Consider the following 21,980-nt stretch of genomic DNA (forward strand, 5'->3'; position numbering starts at 1 on the left):
ACTGCACTTCATTAGTTAGATAAGAACATAGTTTTGAGATTCTGTGTATGGTGAAAATAATGCAGCAAAAATATATGCAGTGCAGATTAAAGCCTCTCCCGAAAAAAGGGAGTTATATACATCAACACACATATAAGCCAAGAGGTCATAATAATGTTTCTCAGTAAAGTATCAAAGGAGAGAAAGACAGTTTTACAAAATTCATTAGGAATTCCACTTCTAAATTAAGCTATCATTAAATAATCTTGTTTGTGTTAATTAACCCATTTTTGAGTCCTTGTTGCATTAAGCAGATGTATACCAACTGATTCTTAATATTTGGTAACCAGGAAAAATATTTCAAAAATATTTTTACCTATCAGTTTTTAATCTGAAAGACAATTTACAGCTTCTTTTGGTTTAATGAATAGATTATCCCTAGACTTTCATTCAGAAATTCTAAAATCAAGTTAAACAACAAGGAAAAATTCAAAGATGTGCAGCACTAGGAATAAAACAAAACAGGACTGAATTTAAAATTGTAAGCACACAGAAAAAAATGCTTCTTTTGATTGAGGACAATGACGAAGTTCCTGAAATCCAATCTTTTTGTGGAGTGGGGGTAGGGAAGAAGACGGCTTTCAAGTAAAGAAGGAATAAATGAATAAAAGAAAAATTCACAGCTGCTTCTGCCAAACTTTGTTATGCCAACATTGTCAGCTTTGGCTTGGCTTGTATATTGTTCCACACTGGTGTCCATACTTTTAATACTTATGCATCAAGCACCTACTACAGGCAAAGACAATAAAATAACATAAAATTGTTTATTCAGTGTGTCAGAAAATAAATGTGAAGAAAACAAAATTAGTGCTAATTACTTAAACAAAAAATGCCTAGCAGCAAACTTTATTTGTTGCTCATAGCTCCTTCTGGGTACAGAAAACTATATTCTCAAGCATGCGATATTTCTGCACTCCATAGATGCAGTATAAGAGATTTTTAAATATTATTTAAATATTTTCAAGTGTGCTTATTTCATTTTCAGAATTGGGACATCCATCACATCACTTATATTTGATGACTTAATAACAATAGCTTGTCGACTAAAAGAAAAAAAAAAAAGTCCTTCTTACAGCATGATTACATCTTGAATTAATCTCTTCTTTGGTATCAAGGCTTTTCAGTTTTTTCTATAATGCCACTTATGTAATGGAAATAACTCTTTCTCTGCTGCATCTGCTGTGGTTTTCTCAGCATCATGTTTACATAGTATAACATGATTGACTATATTAAATAATGTTGGAAGAAATGCCAGTACTGAAGTTATGGTTTCCATGACAATAAAAGAAGACTTTGTAGTTAAATAAAGAGGAGATTCTCAAAGAAAATTGAGAACTGACACCTTTTGTAAGAACAAACAAGATTTCAATTACTGTACCACAGAAGTAGGATCATCAAAATAATTAGAGAGTTTTGCATTCATATGAGCCACCATTCTTCCGTTTTCTTTTGCTTAATACAGTTTATGAGAAGGCACACCATTCAGTGATACATAGTTTTAATCAGGTGGGAGTACTGCATTTCTATTCAACAATGAAGAAATAGTCAAAAGGTATTCAGAAGGGACAAAGATGAGGGTGCCAGAAAGATCATTCTCTAAAAAGGTCAGGCAATAGGACACCCTCACACAAGAGAGAGGCTGCTCAGCTGTGTTCATGGATTTATGCTGAACCTATCCAGAATGTCATGTGGGACTAGGGAGATGATTTGACCTTCTGCCTTTTCAATTATTCTGGAAGTATGAATGCATCTTCTCGACATACAAGATATAACCCCTCTGACCTAAAGACGAGCTAACTGCACAAAACCTTTTCTGAAATGTCCTATGTACATAGAAGGTGCCAGAATGTAGCAATGCAGCTACATTATCTCCTTTAATTTAAGAAATAAAAAAAGAAATCCTTCCATTAGTTACAGCAGAAGACAATGACACAGACTAAGCTTCTGTGCACGTCATTTGCAACAGGCTGATTTCCACTTTAATAAACAACAGAATCTATACTTTCCAGTTCATTCTTAGTTGATAAAAAAGTAACATTTGAGTTTTTAATGTTCTAGCACTTGGAAAAGAAGGTAAATTACAGTCCTAAACTTCAAAGAACTCCTGGTCTAATTTTACAGATGTACTAAAACACATGATATTCTTTATTAGCAGTAAAAATAGGTTATAATTGTTTAACACCGTGATTAAATTATAATAATATTTCAGAGATGTTCCTTAAGGAAAATTAGCATGGCTTTTACTTCCATATTTTATTGACAATTGTTAATCATCTCATAATTTGAGAAAAAAAAAAACTAGACAATTAAGCAGTGCTGCTGAATTTCCCTGATATTATTGACCCAAAACATGTACCTTCATCCCTGTACTTACAACTGCCAAATTTCAGAGGACATGAATGAGCATCCATTGGGAAATCCTCCAAGTGCATTGGGCATTCAGCTTGAACTGTAAGCCTAAAAGTCAAAATTCCACCATTTGTTTAAGTATATTGGTAAGTCAAGAAAAATCACTCGTCATTACTGTCAACAGACTCGATAGAGGTAGAGTCTTCATCACAGCATTTTATTAGGCTCATTAATATTTAAATAATCTTTTGTTCATTCATGTTTAGGTGATCCCTCAGAAGACATTGACATATACAAATTATTAGTATAAATGAAAATAATAATTAAAAATATATTTTAGCCATTTTAGTTTCTTAAGAAGTGAAGAAATTACATATTCATTTTGAAGGGCTCTTTTCTCATTAAGCTCATGATTAACACTTGAAATCTTAAGGACAAAAAATACTCTATCATTAAAAGAATGCTATTGTCTCCATTATCTCATCAACAAACATATAGTAAAATTGATCAAAGGATTCAATATTAGTTCAGAGGAGCTCCCTTCAACATATATGAATTCTGAATTAATACTGTATACTGCATATATATTCACAGTTATACACATAATTCTAGATATAAATACATACACAGATGCATTTCCTAGAAATAACTTTATGAAGTTTAGATTGTTGGATAAATTATAAACACAAATTACGAATGTTAAATATATATTTTTCTGTATCTACATGATTGCAACAAAGAGTAGTCATAGAAAATATGATATAATGCAAACTTTCAATTATTCCATTTCATGTAAAGACAAAGTGAATATAGCAGGTGCTAAATAAAATTTATAGAGAAATCTGTTATAATGAGCAAAACAAATATGACCACAATTCGTTATGGCTTAAATTCTAAGAGAATGTTTAAATAGAACCTTAGACGATATATGCCAAAGTTCTATGTGTCCTGTGCCTGCGTTTTATTTAAACCCTAAAGTTTTATTCATTGCCCTCGTTCATAGAAATGATCAACATACAAAGTCCACAGGGGCATTGCATCTGAATACATTGCAAGATCCAGAGAGAGAAACAGAGGCAGAAAGACTAACTAGCACTTCCATTTAGGCAATGAACAATTTAGTAATGAGTCCTCAAGAAATTTTTCTTTGAAGATCAGAAATAGCATAGGACTGTATTGTTGTCCCGTCTTAAATAACTTTCATAACCGAAATCTAGCACTTATGAAATAACAACACATCAAATAACTGGAATACGTGTTTCTGTCTATATATAACGCTGATGTCAGATGTCTGTTTTAAATCTTTTATGAAACATTTTAGCTTTAGATTCCACATAATCTTACTAGATTTGTGATTTTTTTCTTATATAATACAAGTAACTTATTTTACAAAATTAATTCATGAATATGCTTAAGATGTAATAGGTTTTAGGATCAACAACTATTCTGCAAGAAAATTTTATTAAAGTTTAAATCATATAAACAATGCTATAGGATACTTTTTGAATTACAAAATGGCAATTTCATATGGTTCAATCTAGTACATGTTTATGGTATCCAATATACTTGTAAACCTTATTAAATAAAGCTTTCTCTCTGAATTTAAAATAGTTATTTTTCCTTTGGAGTAACTTCATAAGGAAAATTAAAATATTAAATTAGCCTGGGCATGGAGGCTCACGCCTGTAATCCCAACACTTTGGGATGCCGAGGTGGTTGGATCACTTAAGGCCAGGCATTCGGGGCCAGTCTGGCTAACATGGAGAAACACTGTCTCTACTAAAAATACAAAAATTAGCATGGCATTGTGACACATGCCTATAATATCAGCTATTTGGGAGGCTGAGACAGGAGAATCGCTACAACCTGGGAAGCGGAGGTTGAAGTGGGTCAAGATTGCACCACTGCACTCCAGCTTGGGCGATAGAGCAAGTCTCCGTCTCAATAAATGAATAAATGAATAAATAAATAAATAAAGTCTTACTTTGAAATAACAAAAATTTTGATGGGATATCTGATAAGATATTAAAACTGTATGTTGATACAAATAAAATTCAAGTCATATTACTAAAGCTGTACTTAATAAAAACATCATGTGAAGAATAACCAAAAACATCAATTCATAATAATAAAGGCAATTCTTAACATTTAAAGAACTAAGATGAGACTCAAACTCATAAATGCTATTTTATATAGTTTTTTTAAATCAAAACATTTGCAAAGCATATTATGGGTACTTCAAAAATCTGGTAGAAAACACTCAACTTTTGCTAATACCTGGCAGCTAGATTGACTGGTTGTTTAATACACGAAAATTTCTTAGTATATAAATGCATCACATCAAATCTAAAAACATACCTCATTGTATACAGTAGAGTCCCATCATCCTGAATTCGAAGCAACTTATTTGGCATTGTCATATTATGAGCTACTGATTTTTTCCCATTGTGAAAAAAAGTATCTGGAGTCCAGATTTTGCTAGCCATTAAATTGTTCAGTCGAAGGATGTTCATGGGACCTTTAAATTTTAAACGTTCATCTTTCCATTTTTGTCGAAAGAAAACATCAATTGTATATTCCTGAAATAAAAAATATAATTTCTTTGAAAATAGTAAATGTTGTACACACAAGACACTATAAAATTCCAACAAAATAATATTCTAATTAATTTAAACAGAGAGCGAGCTATATTGAAAGAAAAACATTTTTAATCAGAAAAATTACTCCTTTGTCTTATCAATACATGTTGCCACATACTATGGGATAAAGTATGTCTGTGTATACTATTAGCTATATATTCCTCTGAAAAGAAAAAATATCACTTTGGCCTCTTTTAGTTGAACAAGGTCTCAGTCAAACTGCTCCACTGCATCCTGTAGTTTAGAACTGCTTGGAGAGGGGATAAGCTTGGGCAGGGTCTGGTTGATTTATTTTAATAGCCTATTTCAAGAAAAAATGAGTAGGCAGCTTTCCCAGTAGCAAATAAATAAATAAATAAATAAATAAATAAACAACATTTTTAAAAATTAAAAAGAAAAAAAAACCCACTACACTTAAGCACATTGTCAGATCTGCATGAATCATCATCTCCTGTTGCCAAAGAAACTGTAAATTATCATATTTATTTTTTAATCCTAAAAAATGGTGAGAACATGATAATGTTAGCAAGACTGTCTTAGGAGATAATTTCAATAAAGTTTATTTATGAAATTAGTTGTAATACAAGCACTTTACAAGTTTTTAGAATACTTCAATTATGACTATCTTGCAGGGAAACTCCCTCATATTAAAATGTACTTTAAAATATTGTTACAGACCCACTAGTGATCAGGTCCTCTATTATTTTTCTCCAAATTTTAACTTAGGTGGAACTCTCTTTCTCTCTCTCTCTCCTTACCTCTGTCTCTATCTTTACCCTATCTTTAAGGTAATGTATACATTTTAAATGAGATACACAATGCACGATTGTAAATACTATTTACAATCCACCGGATGTTAATTTTTTTGTCAATATATGTTTGTATAAACATGCTATAAATAATTAAAATGTTCAATTACACACCTGAGATTGGAAGTTCAGAAACTGTCCTTTGAGCACAAAACCATAGTCATTACATGTTTGAAAATAAACAATGCAGTGATGCCAATTTTACTAAATTAATGTTTGCAGAAAAGAACAGATTAAAAAGGCCATATACTTATAGAACAGAAAATCATTTGTACAAATCTGAATCAAACACATGAATCCCAGTGATCCCTCAAAACTTGAAACTGTGATGATACTAACAAGTGAAAATCCTAGGTAATGGCATGTGAGTAGGAAATGAACAGAGGTTCTGGGCTGTTAATCCTTAAAGGAATATTCCGTAACCTTATCCACACTCACTATCATCTAGTTATCTTTTTTAATGTTTAACTCTAAACATTAAATGGAACTCTAAAATTAAAAAATAATGAACAAAGAGATGAGTCTTTGCACTCTAAGTTTCATGTAGTATTTTTTTTTAGCTGGGATTCCTCAAATACTAGCCTAACGTGACTACATATGATTCTTGCTTACTTTTCCAGGCAAAATTAATGAATTTTAAAACTTTTTATAAGACTTCAAATTCTATATTTCATTTCTGTAAGATGAGGGTATGTTTTATCTGTTTCAGAAGCTGTTGATATGACAGTCATTTCCTGGAGGTCAACCACACAGGAAATACTTAAAGTTTACAAACAGGAAATTGCAGATGATTTTTTTTTACATTTTTAATGACATATTTTACTAATTTATTTTTGTTTTTCATAACTTCAACTTTTATTTTAGATATGGGGGCATATGTGCAGGTTTGTTTCATGAGTATATTGTGTGATGCTGAAGTCTGGGACACTGTCATCCAGAGAGTTAACAAATTACCCAATAATTAATTTTCCAACCCTTGTCCTCCTCCCTCTCTCCCTGCTCTAGTCCCCAGTGTCTATTGCTGTCATCTTTATGTCCATGAGTACCCAACGTTTAGCTCCCACTTAAAGTGAGAACATGCTGTATTTGGTTTTCTGTTACTGCATCGATTTACTTAGTATAATGGCTTCCAGCTGCATCCACGTTGCTGCAAAGCTATGATTTTGTTCTCTTTTAAGGCTTCCTAACATCCCATAATGTACATGAACCAAATTTTCTTTATCCAATCTGTCACTGATGGGCATCTAAATTAATTCCATGTCTTTGCTATCGTGAATAGTGCTGCAATGAACATATGCATGCATCTGTCTCTTTGGTAAAACGATTCATTTTCTTTTGAGATATATAACCAGTAATGGGATTGCTGGGTTGCATGGTGGGTCTGTTTCAAGTTCTTTGAGAAATCTCCAGACTGCTTTCAACAGTGGCTGAACTAATTTACATTCCCAGCAACAGTGTGTAAGTATTCACTTTAGTCTGCATCTGTTTGTTTGTTTTTTCTAACATTTTAATAATGGCCATTATGACTGATATAAGATAGTATCTCATTGTGGTTTTGATTTCCGTTTCTCTGATGATTGGTGATGTGAAGCATTTTTTCATCTGTTTGTTGGCTGCTTGTATGTCTTCTTTTGAGCAGTGTCTGTTCATGTCTTTTGCCCACTTTTTAATGAGGTTGTTGGCTTTTACTTGTAGAATTATTTAAGTTTCTTAAAAATTCTTTCCAGAATTATTATTCATCTTTGAGGGCTCACAGTGTCCCAAGGTGTGCCCTGCCAATCTATCTAACATAGTTTGAGTCCTTTTCTCCCACCCTCACCATGCAAACTCATGTTATGCTCTAGGCAACTGCAACAATCCCCACTCCTTGCCATTCCTCAAATAGAGCAAGTTCTCCACCTGCCTCAGACCCTTGAACACCTGCAAAAAAAAACATAGCCAGCTCTCTTTGTATTTCTATAGGGCTCTTCATTCTTTCAACATCATCTGTTGCAATTATACATTTGCTTCTCTGCCTCCCAAACAGTTTATAAATCCTCAAGAAAGGAACCATGGCTTTCATTTGTGCTTATTTTCTTTTTGTTTCTCAGACATACACAAGAGTGTAAAGAATATTACAAACAACTTGTAACCATCACCTAGCAGAAATGTCATCACAAATATTATTGAAGCCCTTCCTCTTCTGTTTATCCCTTCTCAATCACAGTCCCCTTGTCCCCGAGGAAATAAGTATCTTAAGTTTAGTGTATACCATTCCCATATATGTACTTTCACATTTAGTGTGTGTGTGTACATGTGTGTGTGTGTGTGTGTGTGTGTGTGTGTGTGTATATATATATATATAGAGAGAGAGAGAGAGAGAGAGTCACATTATAAACATTGATATACATGTATATCATACCTTGTATATTGCCTTCTATATTTTTCTGACACTTGCATCTTTTAGCTACTTTGCTGAGATTTACTCATGGCAATATATCTAGCCCTCTGATTTATTTTCACTGCTTTATAGCATTATATTGGAAGACAAACTTCACAATATCATCGTCATTTTTCCTTATCCTTTTTTTCTTATTTCTAACTTGTCACTGTCACAAGCAATATTGCTACAAATATTCTTGTTCAACACTTGTAATACAAAGGTATAAGAAGAGTTACTCTAGACAAGAGGTCAGCAAAGTTTTTCCATTAAGAGTTAGTCAATAAACATTTTAGAATTTGTGGGCCATATGGTTAGTATCACAACTATCCAACTCTGCCACTGCAATGTGAAAGCAACCATAGATTGCATAAATGAATGAGCATGGCTATGTTCCAATAAAACTGTTTACAAATATAGGCAGCTGACAGCCTTTTTTCCCTACAGGCTGTAATATGCTGACACTGCCCTAGACTAAATCTATAAGTAAGATTACTGGAATTACATGTATGTGCATCTTCAAAATAACAAGACGTTTTTCAATTGAAATCCTAAGTGGTGTGCAAATTTACATTCTCACTAGAAGTAGATAAATGTTCTTCTTTATGTACAACTTGGTAGAGACAGAATATTTCATTTTAGACATGATTAGTGTGAGAGGGGTCATGGTGTAATCATGTGGATTTCTCTGTTAATTAGTAACAAATAATATATGTTCATGTTTGTTAAAAATTCTAGTTTTCTCCTCTATAAATTGTCTGTTCACTTAATCTACTCAGTTTCCTTTTAGGTTGTCTGTCATTTTCTTACAAAGTTATGATAATTATTTCTATAGTTTCTATACTAACACTTTCTTAAAGAATATACAACTTAACAAGAATCACACTAAAGATATCCAAAATATCATAAACATATTCCCATGTTTCTTCAATGGATATAAAAGCTCTGCCTTTTACATGAAGGCCTTAAATCCATCTTGTATTATTGTATATGATATGAGATCAAGGTCCAACTTTTTTTTCTAATAATAGAAAACTAGCTTTATCAGCATCATTTATTGACTGGTTCATTTTTTCCCTATACATATGCAATGGCATTTCTATAATATATACAGTATCCATATGGGTATGGATCTGTTTCTGATTTCTATTTTGTTTTTATTATGTACCTATCCATAGTTAAATTCCAAAGCCATTATTATAATAGTTGTATATAAGGTTTAATTAACAATATTCTGTTTATTGTCCAATTGAAGCTATTTTATAATTTCCATCATGGCTTTTCTTTTTCTTTACATAGAAAACATTTTTAACTGTATTTTTATATTTCCAAATGTATTGGCTTCTTTCATTTATATTTCATCATTAATGTTTGATTTTACTGCAGTTATAAGAAGATATTAGACACTATAAAATAACTTTTTGCAATTCTTTGAACATTTAAGAGATTTTTTTGTTGTTGAACCTTACCATTTTCATCTTTTCATGATAATCCAGTTCATTTATGCCTATTGTGATTACTAATATTGGACATGTTTCCAGGCTGTATTGTTTTTAGCAGTGAATTAAAATTATAAGGATAGAAGAGAGAACATATTGGACTTTACGTGATCAACCAATAAAAATAAAGGAAGAACTCTAGAAAATTAAAAGAAACAATAAAAGAACACACACTGAAGCACACACAAAGTATAAGGAAAAAAAAGTATCAAACTAAAAGAAAATGTAAGAAGTATATAGAAATCAACAATATCAAACATTACTAAAAGGTAATAACGGCTTAGAAGTAGAGAGTGTAGAAGGCAGAATGCAATGAGTTGAGGAGTGAACACAGGGTACAAGTGTTCTCTCCTCTGCTCCTGCATTTAAATGCCAGTAAAGGAAATCTAGTTTTATCAGTAAAACCTAGAGAGTAGCTAATACAGGTTAGCTATTGTTGTATTAAAACAAACAAACAAAAAACCACACACACACACAAAGAAAATGCAGGAGCTTAAAATAACAACCATTTATTATTAGTTTAGAAGTCATGAAGCTGGAAGTTGGTTGTTCTCACCTGGGCTCAAGTTGACCTTAGCTGAGCTTGTTAATAGGTCTCTGCGTTAGGTGGCCATTGGCTGATCTAGGCTGTCACTGTGTAGGGCTGCTGGAGCAACTCAGCGCAGCAAGAACTGTCTCTTGTCCTGCCTCACAAACCACTGGGCTAACCCGGCTTTTCTTTCTCTTGACAATGGCAGAAGTACAAAAGAACAAACTCCAATGCACAAGCCCATTCCAAGCTAGTGCTTGTGTGATATGTTTTAACAGCCCATTGGCTAAAGCAATTTACATAGTTAAATTGATGGATAATTGGTATAGTAGGTAACCCCAACTCTCAGTGAGAGGACACTATAAAATGAGATGGGAAAACGTGGCTATAGGAAGGGGTAAAGAACTTGAGCCAGTATTTCATCATTGCAACCGAACACACTAGGCCTCTGAGAGGAAAGTAAAAGATGTTGGTGAATGAAAAAAGAGTTTGAGGTCATCTGAAATTTCAATGAAAGTCACATGAGTCTAATCTCAGGGAGGCAGGTTGGTTATAACTTAGTAAATATAACTATTATCAACTGTATTTACTTAAGAAAAGAGCGAGCCTTTAAGTGGAAGCAGGGTAATCAGCTTAGGACAACGGCTTACAAAGTAAAGTGTGTATATCCATTTGGGTGCAGGAAGAAAATATTAGAATCTCGATTTTTATGTATCACTTAAAATATAAAAAGTAAATGAAACTTTTATAAAAGATAATATATGGAACTATATAAACATTATTAAGAGTAAGAATGTAAATAAGTAAATTATGGTCATATTTATAAGGCATTCTATGGGAAGAGAAGGGGCAACAGGAAATGGGGGAGTGAATGCATTTGTTATCAGTGTACTGTGATTGTGTCTAGTTAGGTGAATTTACAATACTTACTTTTGATTACATTAGCTCTAATGAAAATAGGCAATTGGCTTCAGAAGACTACTGATAAAACACCATGGAAGAAAGTAATAATTATACAAATGAAAGTGGAAAACAAGAAAAAGAAATACAACACTCTGTCTAATAGGAGCTCTATAGGAGCCAGGTTAAAAAAATAGTAAACAAACAAACTCTAAAAAAACTCCAAAAAATATTTATAATTATCAGTGAGGCTATTTAAAATATGGGTTTACACCCACTGTTTATAGCAATAAATTTCGTCTTAAGCACATGTTGTAATTTAAAATACTGGTCAATGATAGCATCAGACCATTGCAAGTAATAAGTCATTTTAAAAACTAAAAATCCAGAACACAAGGACAAATATCAAAAGTTGATGGGTGGATTTTTAAATATGAGCATCATAATTCAGTAACCAATAGCCAATGACATACTTCTTAAAGTTGAATCTATAATAGTTGTAAAGGCAAGTATTAATGTGATATAAATTTAGAATCATATCTTTTAATTGCTACAACGTAATTTATTTAAGAAAAATATTAAAAACAATAAACTGCACTTAAACATTAATTACTAGAAATATAAACATTTTAAGTGGGAACAAAAATAAATGTATTTCTTTGATAAATATAATTACTCCTTAAAATAAATATTTATTTTTAAAAGTTCACTTTAGTCCATATTTCATATTTTTATATATTAGTGTAAAATATATGTATAGATATATACATAAATATAGCTGATTAACTAGTTTTTGTATGTTTTGCTTTCTAGATTAAAAAGACAGGGGAAAAATTCATTTCAATAACATAATATTCATTGCATAGCCACTAACTACAACAAGATTTCCAAATAAATTATTTTCATGTGATTCCCTTAAATGCTTATAAAATGCATACTCTAAGTATTTGAAAAGAATATTCTTGAAAAGTGCATTTAAAATTAACTTCAGATTTTTCATGAGTACATACTAACAGAGCTATTACTTGATTTGTGTTTTATAAGAAAATTACCAAAAAATAAAAATAAAAAACGGTCTAACTCCTTCATACAAACTTAAAGGCTTAGATCCATGAACTGAGATTCTAAAAGAAATTAATAACAAAAGGCTGAATTACACAATGCATTGGAGAATACACATACAACTAAAGTGCAAATTTAATAAGAAACAAACAAAAAACCACAAGGATAGATCAGCTTGCATGTATCCTATGGCTTATACACAGAAGTGAGACTGACTGTTGGGTGACACTAAAGAGTTGAAAAATCCGTACACTCCAAGATTTCAAAAATTTCTTACAGGAAATTTAATCAAATTTCCTACTCTCACAGATGGGATTATAGAAAAATTCAGTGAATTTCCTGTTTTCAAGTTTGTTAGTGACCGAACCCAGACAAAGATGCAGTTTCCAGTCAAATGTTTTTGCCACTACTAAAAATCTCCATTTATACAGTAAACTCCTTAAGTGTTATATTCATTATTTGTCCTGGAAACAAAGAAATCACTCTCTATAAGCCATTGCACAGTTTATCATATAAACTTGATTTTAAGGACACATTAACTTAATGAAGGCACCATATTGTTTACTGCCTGACTACATTAATTATAAATCAATACTTGCAGCCAATTCCTGAAGAATCTTATCCACTCACTAAAACACAACTAAATTGTAGGACTGCTCCTGGAGTGATTTCTCATTTACTTTGATTTTCTACATTTATTTAAAAATAGTAAAACTTATTACATTATACTCTTGTGGCTAATAAAGGCTAGTCTCCCTTGAGTAAATTCCAATCAGTGTGTTTCTTCTATAATGAAGAACATGTAGTCTATGAAGCAGATCTATAAACAATGTAAAAAATATCACCCTTGGAATATGCAAGAAAAATGAAGCTCAAATACTTTCAGTTGGTACTCAAAGGGGGCTAGACAACAAATTTAGCACAGTATTTGCATTGCAAAAAATTACAAAGAAAAATGAGAATCTTAAGAACAGATCAGCAAAGGGCCAATAAACCCAATTAGTACAAGCCTTATTATGTAAAGAAGTTCACACAAACTACAGTTGCAGAACAACATAGCTACTGCACATTCAAAACATAGTGGAGGTAAGATGTTTGGACATTCTTTTTGGAACCAGGGGCCAGGCAAATTTCACTAACAAATTAGAAAATGATACTAAAGATTCATATTCTAACAGAAAATAATTAAAATATATCTAATAAAAGTATTCAATATGATTAATAGTTATAGTAGACAGCGATCTACTTTGATATAATATGTGTCATTTAAAATTCATAACAACTTTATTGCATATGCAAAATTATCCCAATTTCACAAGTGGGAAATACTTCAAAAGCAATATTTACTTAAAAAAAGACAGAGAGGAAAAATTTGGTCTCAAATTCTGTGTTTCTAAACACCATGGTCTTTTCATTATACCATATATAAAACAACACTTGAAGGCAGAATGTCAGAATAAAATTTTCTTCTTTCATAGATCAATAAATGGACATTACTCATGGCTTATGAGAAGTTACAGGAAGAACTAAGTTATAGGGCTGAGACTGGAGTTTTGGAATCTCTGAAAAGGGTATTTTCTTCAAAGCCTGATGTTGGAAAAACTGAATAGCCATATGCACTATAATTAAATTGGACATCTATCTTATCCCATACACAAAAAATCAACTCAAGGCAGACTAAAGACCTAAATGTAAGACCTGAAACTAATAAAACTCCTAGAAGAGAAGATAGGCTCTTTGACATTGATCTTGGCATTGAGTGTTTTGAACATCACTCCAAAAGCTCAGGCAGCAAATGCAAAAATAAACAAGTGAGCATACATCAAACTAGAAATCTTCTGTACAGCAAAGGAAACAATCAACAAAGTATAAAGGTAGTCTTATGGATTGGGAGAAAATACTTGCAGATTACAAATTTGATAAGACGTTAATATCCAAAATACATAAGGAATTCACACAACTCAATAGTTAAAGAACAACCTAAGGGCAAAGAATCTGAATCAACAGTTCTCCAGTAAAAACACAAAAATGGTCAATAATTATATAAAGAGGTGCTTAACATCACTAATCATCAAATAATTACAAATTAAAATCAGTATCACCTCACACCTGTTAGGACGGTTATTATCAAAAAGACAAGAGATAACAAGTGTTGGCCAGGGTGTGGATAAAAGGGAATCTGTGTACACTGTTGGTGGGGATGTAAATTGGTGCATCCATTAGGAAAAACAATATTGATATTCCTCAAAATGTTAAAAGTAGAATTGCTATATGGCCCAGGAATCTCTCTGTTAGGTATATACCCAAGAGAAATGAAATCATGACCTTTAAAGATATTGGCATTCACATGCTTATTGTAGCATTATTCACAATACCCAATATACAAAAACAATCTAAGTGTCCGTCAATGTATGAATAAATTATTTAAATATGGTATACATGCACAATGAAATTCTATTCAGTTTTAGAGAAGGAGACCCCGTCATTTGCAACAATATAGATAAACATGGAGGGCATTATACTAAGTAGGATAAGTCAGACACAGATGGAAAATAGTGCATGATCTCATTTATACATGGAAAAAGGGAAGGGAAAAAGGTAGGTTGGTTGGTTGAATACATAGAATAAAATGATAGCAGTTACTGGGGTGGGATGTGAAGAGGGAAAAAAATAGGGAGGTGTCAATCAAAGGGTATAAAGCTTAGATACATAGGACGAATGTCTACAGATCTAAGGTAAAACCTAAGGACTATAATTATTGTATACTGGAAATGTAAGTGCTCTTACTGTAAAAAAAAAAAAAAAGGAAACTATGCAAGAGGATAGATATGTTAATTTTACTTGACTGTAGTAGCCACTTACTATTATAAGTGCATTGAAATATAATGTTGTACATCTTAAATGTGCATGATAAAAAATCTTCTTTGCACAATTAAAACTAACTGAAACACAATATCAAATAATAATAGTGATACATATTAAGTAAGAAGAAATAGATGTTAAAAGCACGAGTTCTCAAGTCAGATAGATCAGGGTACCTGACTTTAAGCAGGTTGGCTAGCCTTTCTTTATATCAGTTGACTTATCTGTAAAATGGTAAGAAAAATAGAACTTACTTCCTAGGACTCTTGTAAGGATTAAGTGAGATAATATTTGCAAAGTTCTCAGAAAATGGTTTGGACACCAAGGAAGATATTCTGGCATAAATCATCTTCCAAAGATCCTTCTCCCTCTCCCCATACTCAACAAAAGGGTGGCCAGACAAGGTAGAGACACCCAGTAATTAAAGGTCATAAAGTTCCAGAGGTGGGGGCCACACAGGATACCACAGAGAATGCCACTGGAGAAGAAGCCACCTGTGTTTTTGGTGACTGCAATAAGGAGGTCACTGAGAAGATAGCACAAGTATGCTCCATGGGAGACCCAGTATTCATCTACCAACCATACAAATAGCATATATTGCTAACAGAGAACTACAATAGAACCAGTTCAGTAAAAAGGTATATTCACCTTTTACTACTCTCCTTTACCCTTGCAACAACTTTGAAAAACACAGAAAAAGAAGAGGAAGAGTGGATCTTGGCCTGTCCCCACAGTACATCCCTTACCTGTGAAAAAGGCATGGAAAAGGAGAGAACATCTAGATGGCCTAAGAGACTGATGCTGAAATTAGTTTGGACTGGACTCGTTAAGCTATAGTATGCATTGAAGCATTGCCGTAATGTGAGGAAGGGAGTTTGAAAGAATAAAATCTTGCTGATTTCAGTCTCCTGAATCTCTAAAGCCCTTAGGATGAAGTACAAACACTCTCACAGCCTCCAAGGCCCTGCACGATCTCTTCCTCTCTACCCCTCTAGCCTTGCCTACAATAATCCCCCACCACATCCACACACCCACACCCCAACACACATACCCCTCTATGCTGCCACAATTATGACATAAGTACGTGTCAGGCCTCTGATTTATCATGCTGCATTTTACTATGCAAACTCACTAACCTCTGTTGATCAGTCTTCTCTATCCTCTCCCTGCATCTAGACAACTTTCATTCCACACTGAGAACAAGGATCGTGACGTCGTGACCACCTTCTTCAATGCTGTGTCACCAGCATCTAAACAACTACTTGGAACATAGGAAATAAACAATACTTTGCCTATGAATAAATGAATAAGGGGAGTCATTGTAAATTTAATGTAGTATGAAGGATACTGAGCCATAAGGTTTCTGATGAAACATAAGAAGAAAGGCATCATTAGCAGAGGCAGATGGCAGAAAAGCTCTCAGATGTCTTATGGCAACAATCTGCAAACAACAAGCTAATCCTTAAATTCACAGGTGTCCAGTTACTTTCGTTCGTGTGTTTGCATGTGTGCATCTAGGTAACTATATTAAACTAATCACCAATATACTTTATAATTATATAAATAGTTATATTTTATAGAATAGCTGCATTTTAACTATAATTGTTATTTTAAAATATTAATAGTTACCTTTTACAGAACGCATATAGTATAATAGCAATATTTTAAAGAAAGTCAACACATAACAAAAAAGCCATGCAATTATAAGTTGTCTGGTAACGGAAAGCATCATGTTTTAAAGTATCATTTGGGCATATCTCTATAACTTCTTGGGGGGTGATTATGATCTTCTTAGTCTTTATGGCCTTTATGGTCTGGCTCGAAATACTTTTCTAGCCTCATCTCTCCCAAAATTCCTAAGAGCATTCTAGGCTCCAGTTATACTGAACTTTCACATTTTACTAAACTCAACAAGCTCTTTCAATTTGTGCTAAAACACTCTTTTCCATTGTGTAGCTAGTCAATCTTTATGTGTTCTTCTTAGCTATCTTTTTTTCCCTAAGATCCGTACCAAACTCTATATCTACCACCCACATCCCCTCTGATAAGACATTACTCCATAAATACTTCAATGAAAGCATTATTGTACCGTTGTAAAATGAACTATTTTCCTTAGCTGTCCTCCAATATCCTGTGAGCAATTTGAGGGCTACACTTACATATTTCAGTTCCTACCATGGTGAGAAGCACTGAGTGTATACTTAGGAAATCTTGTTGAAATGTACAGACACAAGTTATGCCTTCTAGTATCTCAGACTGCCATAAAAAATAAAAATAAAAAAAGTCAGGAAGATTTTCATAAGCCTATGTACAATGTCATTTAAAAAATACTATGAACGCCATGTGGTGGAGCACAGGGATAAAGAGGACTGACGACTTGGAATAACCTAGAAAGAAATCAGAAAACAGATGAAATTTGAACTTAGTTTTGACTAAATAAAATACCTCCAGTTGGCAAAGGAGGAGGTAAGCATAACAAGAACAGGAAAAAACATGTGCACGGCCAGAGAGTTGTTAAATATAATGACATGTTCAGGGAACAGTGAGAAGTTCAATGCCATCTTTAAAAATAAAAGCCTCACTGATAGTTATAATGCCGTACAGCTACTGCCCTCCGTCTTGCCTCCTCTCTTCAACCACGCTGCTTAAAAATGTTACCTCCACTCTTTCTCCATTTCCTCACCTCCCACTTGCCTCCACCCACCGCAATCTGGTTGCTTTTACCACAATCAGCAAATACTTCTGTTTTTAATCTAATGACATATTTAAAAACCTTTTCTTGGTTTTACCACAATAGATGATACAATGTTCGCTCCCTACTTTTGTAATGCTCTCTTGTACTGGTATTCTTAAAGTCACATTTTCCTGGTACTCTGAGAAACCATTGCTAAAATCCTCATCATGGGATGTGAGACCTTCGATGCCTGTCAGCTATCTACATGTACTGATATCCCCTAGAAAATATATGGTAGTAGGACCAATAGATAATATTTATTATTCTTAATCTAGGCATACAAGTTCTTTGTGGCTTTCCCAAAGACAGTCTCGAAACTTGAAACCTAGGACAAAAAACACACAACCCCTGAAATTTTTACTTAAAAAAATCACTTCATGTTCAGAAATCACAGTTATTATTATTTTTTTTTCTTTTGTCAACATTTATTTTTGGTTCAGAGGGTATCTGTGCAGGTTTGTTACACGACTAGCTTGCATGTTGCTGTGATATGATGTACAAATTATTTTGCCACCTGGGTAGTGAGCATAGTATCCATAGGTAGTTTTTCAACCCTCCCCCTCCCTCTCCCTCAAATAAGCTTCAGTGTCCATTGTTCCTATCTTTGTGTGTACGTGTACTTGATGTTTAGCTCCCACTTACAAGTGAAAACATATCATATTTGGTTTTCTGTTCCTCTATTAATTTGTTTAGGAAAATGACCTCCAGCTGCATCCATGTTACTGCAAAGGACATAATTTCATTATTTTTTATGGCTGCATAGTTTTCCAAGGTGTATATAGACCACATTTTCTTTATGCAGTCCACCACTGATGAGCATCTAGGTTGATTCCATATATTTGCTATTGTGAATAGTGCTGCAATGAACATACAAGTGCATATGTCTTTTTGGTAGAACAACTGATATTCTGCTAAAAAGTAGAATAGTAATAAGCATATAGTATATAGTAATAAGCTTGCTGGGTCATATAGTAGTTCTGCTTTAAGTTCTTTCTGAAATCTGCAGACTGCTTTCCAAAGCAACTAACCTAATTTACATTCCCACCAGCAGTGTATAAGCACTCCCTTTTCTCCGCAACTCTGCCAACATGTTATTATTTTTACTTTTTATAATTGCCATCTGACTGAGGTGAGATGGTCCCTCATTGTGGTTTTGATTTGCACTTCTCTAATGATTAATGATGCTGAACATTTTTCATATGCTTGTTGCCTACATGTGTGTCATTTTAAGAAATGTCCTTTCATGCCCTTTTTCCATTTTTTAATAGGAATGTTTGTTTTTCACTTAAGTTCTTTATAGTTCTGGATATTAGACCTTTGTCGGATGTATAGTTCAAAAATAATTTCTCCTATTCTGTAGGTTGTCTGTTTTCTCTGTTAATAGTGCCTTTTCCCATGAAGAAGCTTTTTAGTTTAGTTAGGTCCCAGTCGTCAATTTTTGTTTTTGTTATAATTGCTTTTAGGGACTACAACATGAAATTGTTGTCAAGGCCTAGGTTCAGAATGGCATTTCCTAAGTTTTCTTCTAGGATTCTTACAGTTTTGAGTATTACATTTAAGTCTTTAATCCATCTTGAGTTGATTTTTGTACATTGTGAAAAGAAGGGTCCAGTTTGAATCTTCTGCATATGGCTAGCCAGTTATCCTAGCACCATTTATTGAATAAGGAGTCCTTTCCCCATTGCTTGTTTTTGTTGACTTTGTCAAAGATCAGCTAGCTGTAAGTGTGTGGCTCTATTTCTGGGTTCTTTAGACTGTTCCATTGATCTACATGTTTTTGTACCAGTACCATGCTGTTTTGGTTACTGTAGCCTTGTAGGATAGTTTGAATCTGGGTAATGTGATGCTCCAGCTTTGTTCTTTTGCTTAGGTTTGCTTTGGCTATTCAGGCTCTTTCTTTGGCTCCCTGTGAATTTTGAAATATTTGAATTTGTTTTCTAATTATGTTAAAAATGATATTGATAGTTTGATAGGAATAAATCTTATTTAGTTTTTACAAAAGAATAGGGAGAATGGTAGGGAATACTACTTTGTGACCTTAGAAAACCAAGAGAGCTATGACTGGATGCACTAAGTTCCTACAACCCTCCTTCTCCAAGAAAGGTAATGAATGGAGTCAAACTACTTTTACCTGTGCCCTTCTGGAACTGTTTCCCCACCCCTTAGGTGATGTTTTACTGTACACAAAATACATGGGTTCATACAGTTACCCAGTTACCAAATAAGCCATCTCACCTTAACTCTACAGAATCCCATTTCGGCAGAGGGCTGTAGCACAGATATCTGACGAGAGCACAGCACTGCATCTGATAAGGAATAAGACAGTGGTCTCTGCCTTTTTTTTTTTTTTTTGGATCAAAGCACAGCCTAGCTCAGAAAATGGGACCACTCTTCATTTTGACAGATACCCACAGTTGCTCCTTCTCAGTCTCCTCTTCCATTTTTTGTCCACTTTCTGTCCTTTAAATATTGGTGTTCTAGAGTTTCTGTGAAAGTAAGATGGCCACTTCACTCTAATCTCTTTCCTTGTAAAATTTTATGTATGTCTATGGTTTCAACCACCATTATATGGCCCCCAAGTTATCTATACTCCAAGCTTCTCTGTTGGGCTCCAGATCTATGCCTGTTACCTAGACATCTCCAATTAAAGTTTCAAACTCAACATGTGTAAAACATAAATGTTCATCCCCAGCAACAACACAAAAACAAACAAAACTTCTCCTACTGTGTTCCATATCCCAATTCCTCAAGATGTCATTCTATACTTCTTCCACCCCTTCATCCAACAGATCAACAATTCTACCCCACAAATAACTTTTGATTCTTTTCAATGCTCTCCATCTTCAGTTCCACTGCCCTGGGCCAATTCACATTAATCTCTTGCCTGTAATAAAACAGCTTTCTAACTAGTCTTCCTTTTCCCAATCCTTTAATATAAATTATTGAACCATAGAACTCTTACTCTGCCACATACCCTCTACCTTCCTCCACTTCTTCATCAGTCTTATAATAGATTCGTGCTTCCTTTAGCATAAAGTCGAATACCTTATCATGTTAAAATACAGACTTTCATGTTCTACAAATAGTAAATGTTAGTCTATAGATCATAGGAAGATCCCAGGAAACAACTATTTTAAAAAATAATTCAGATGGTTACAATCCAAGTACCTGTAAATCACATTTTGGGGAATATTATTATAAATTCTAGGAGGGTGCTGAAAAATATTTGATGAATGAATGAATGTTTCCAGTGTCTATTTTCTAACGTTCCAAAATGTCAATAACCTTACAGCAACCAGCTTCTACATGCTGACTTTAAAGGGAGTAAACATTATTAATTTACTTTTGATACAAAGGGTTTGCCATGTTCATCACAGGTTTTCTTAATGAACTACATTTACAAATGACAACCTCTGATAAAGAGTTAACAGATTAAGTTCAGTGTCAATTTTGACCAGATATTAAATCTCACAACTCTCTAAACTTCCTTGATGTTAACTACTGAACTATATAATATCCCAGTACCTTCTGGAGATTCTAAGAGATAATGCACTCTGTGTTTTTATAGAGAAGAAAAGTATTATCTGGAAAAATCAACATAATCAATAAACCAAGGTCATATTTACCACACTGCCTGCTTCTTAGCCTAATGGTTAACTGTATCAGGTATCTCAAGATTATTTCAAAGTTTTCATTGTCCAAGCTCTAACCCTAACACTTCACAATAGACAACCATTTGAACTGAGGTTCTTAGTCTAGGTTTAGGTTAAATAATTGGTAATCATAACACTTATACCATTAGAATATGCACACACAGTGAAAATGTTTACTAATATAAGAAAAGACTTCCTATAGAAACCAAGGAAAAAGGGAAAAACACAGTACAGTAAATTAGAAAGTGCTAAAATGCCTACTACAACCTTGGTCAATTGCCAGCTACTAGTACATTTCAAAAATTAATTACCTCCTTATGAATTTCAAAATATTGAAATAAAATATTTTTAACTTGGTTGCAGAAACTGTAAGTATAATCTTTAATTATAATTTAGATCTACAACATTTTTGGGACAATTACACTAGTTAATGATTCCAAGAAAGCAATGTGTGTGTGTGTGTGTGTGTGTGTGTGTGTGTGTGTG

At 33.3% G+C, this 21,980-nt stretch overlaps 1 protein-coding gene across 22 annotated transcripts in view; it reads right to left on the reverse strand.

The window, feature by feature from the left end:
* GABRA2 (gamma-aminobutyric acid type A receptor subunit alpha2) overlaps nt 1-21,980 on the reverse strand; it is a 148,631-nt gene that overhangs the window by 62,533 nt on the left and 64,118 nt on the right. For all 22 annotated transcript variants that reach the window (XM_074039723.1, XM_045392324.3, XM_074039719.1 and 19 more), the window contains 2 exons: nt 4,747-4,967; nt 2,414-2,496 (listed from right to left, as the gene is read on the reverse strand). In XM_074039723.1, the coding sequence (XP_073895824.1) occupies nt 2,414-2,496; nt 4,747-4,967 (304 nt within the window). The remainder of the gene's footprint in view (nt 1-2,413; nt 2,497-4,746; nt 4,968-21,980) is intronic.

The sequence above is a fragment of the Macaca fascicularis genome, chromosome 5 (genome assembly GCF_037993035.2).
Source record: "Macaca fascicularis isolate 582-1 chromosome 5, T2T-MFA8v1.1".
NCBI lineage: Eukaryota > Metazoa > Chordata > Mammalia > Primates > Cercopithecidae > Macaca > Macaca fascicularis.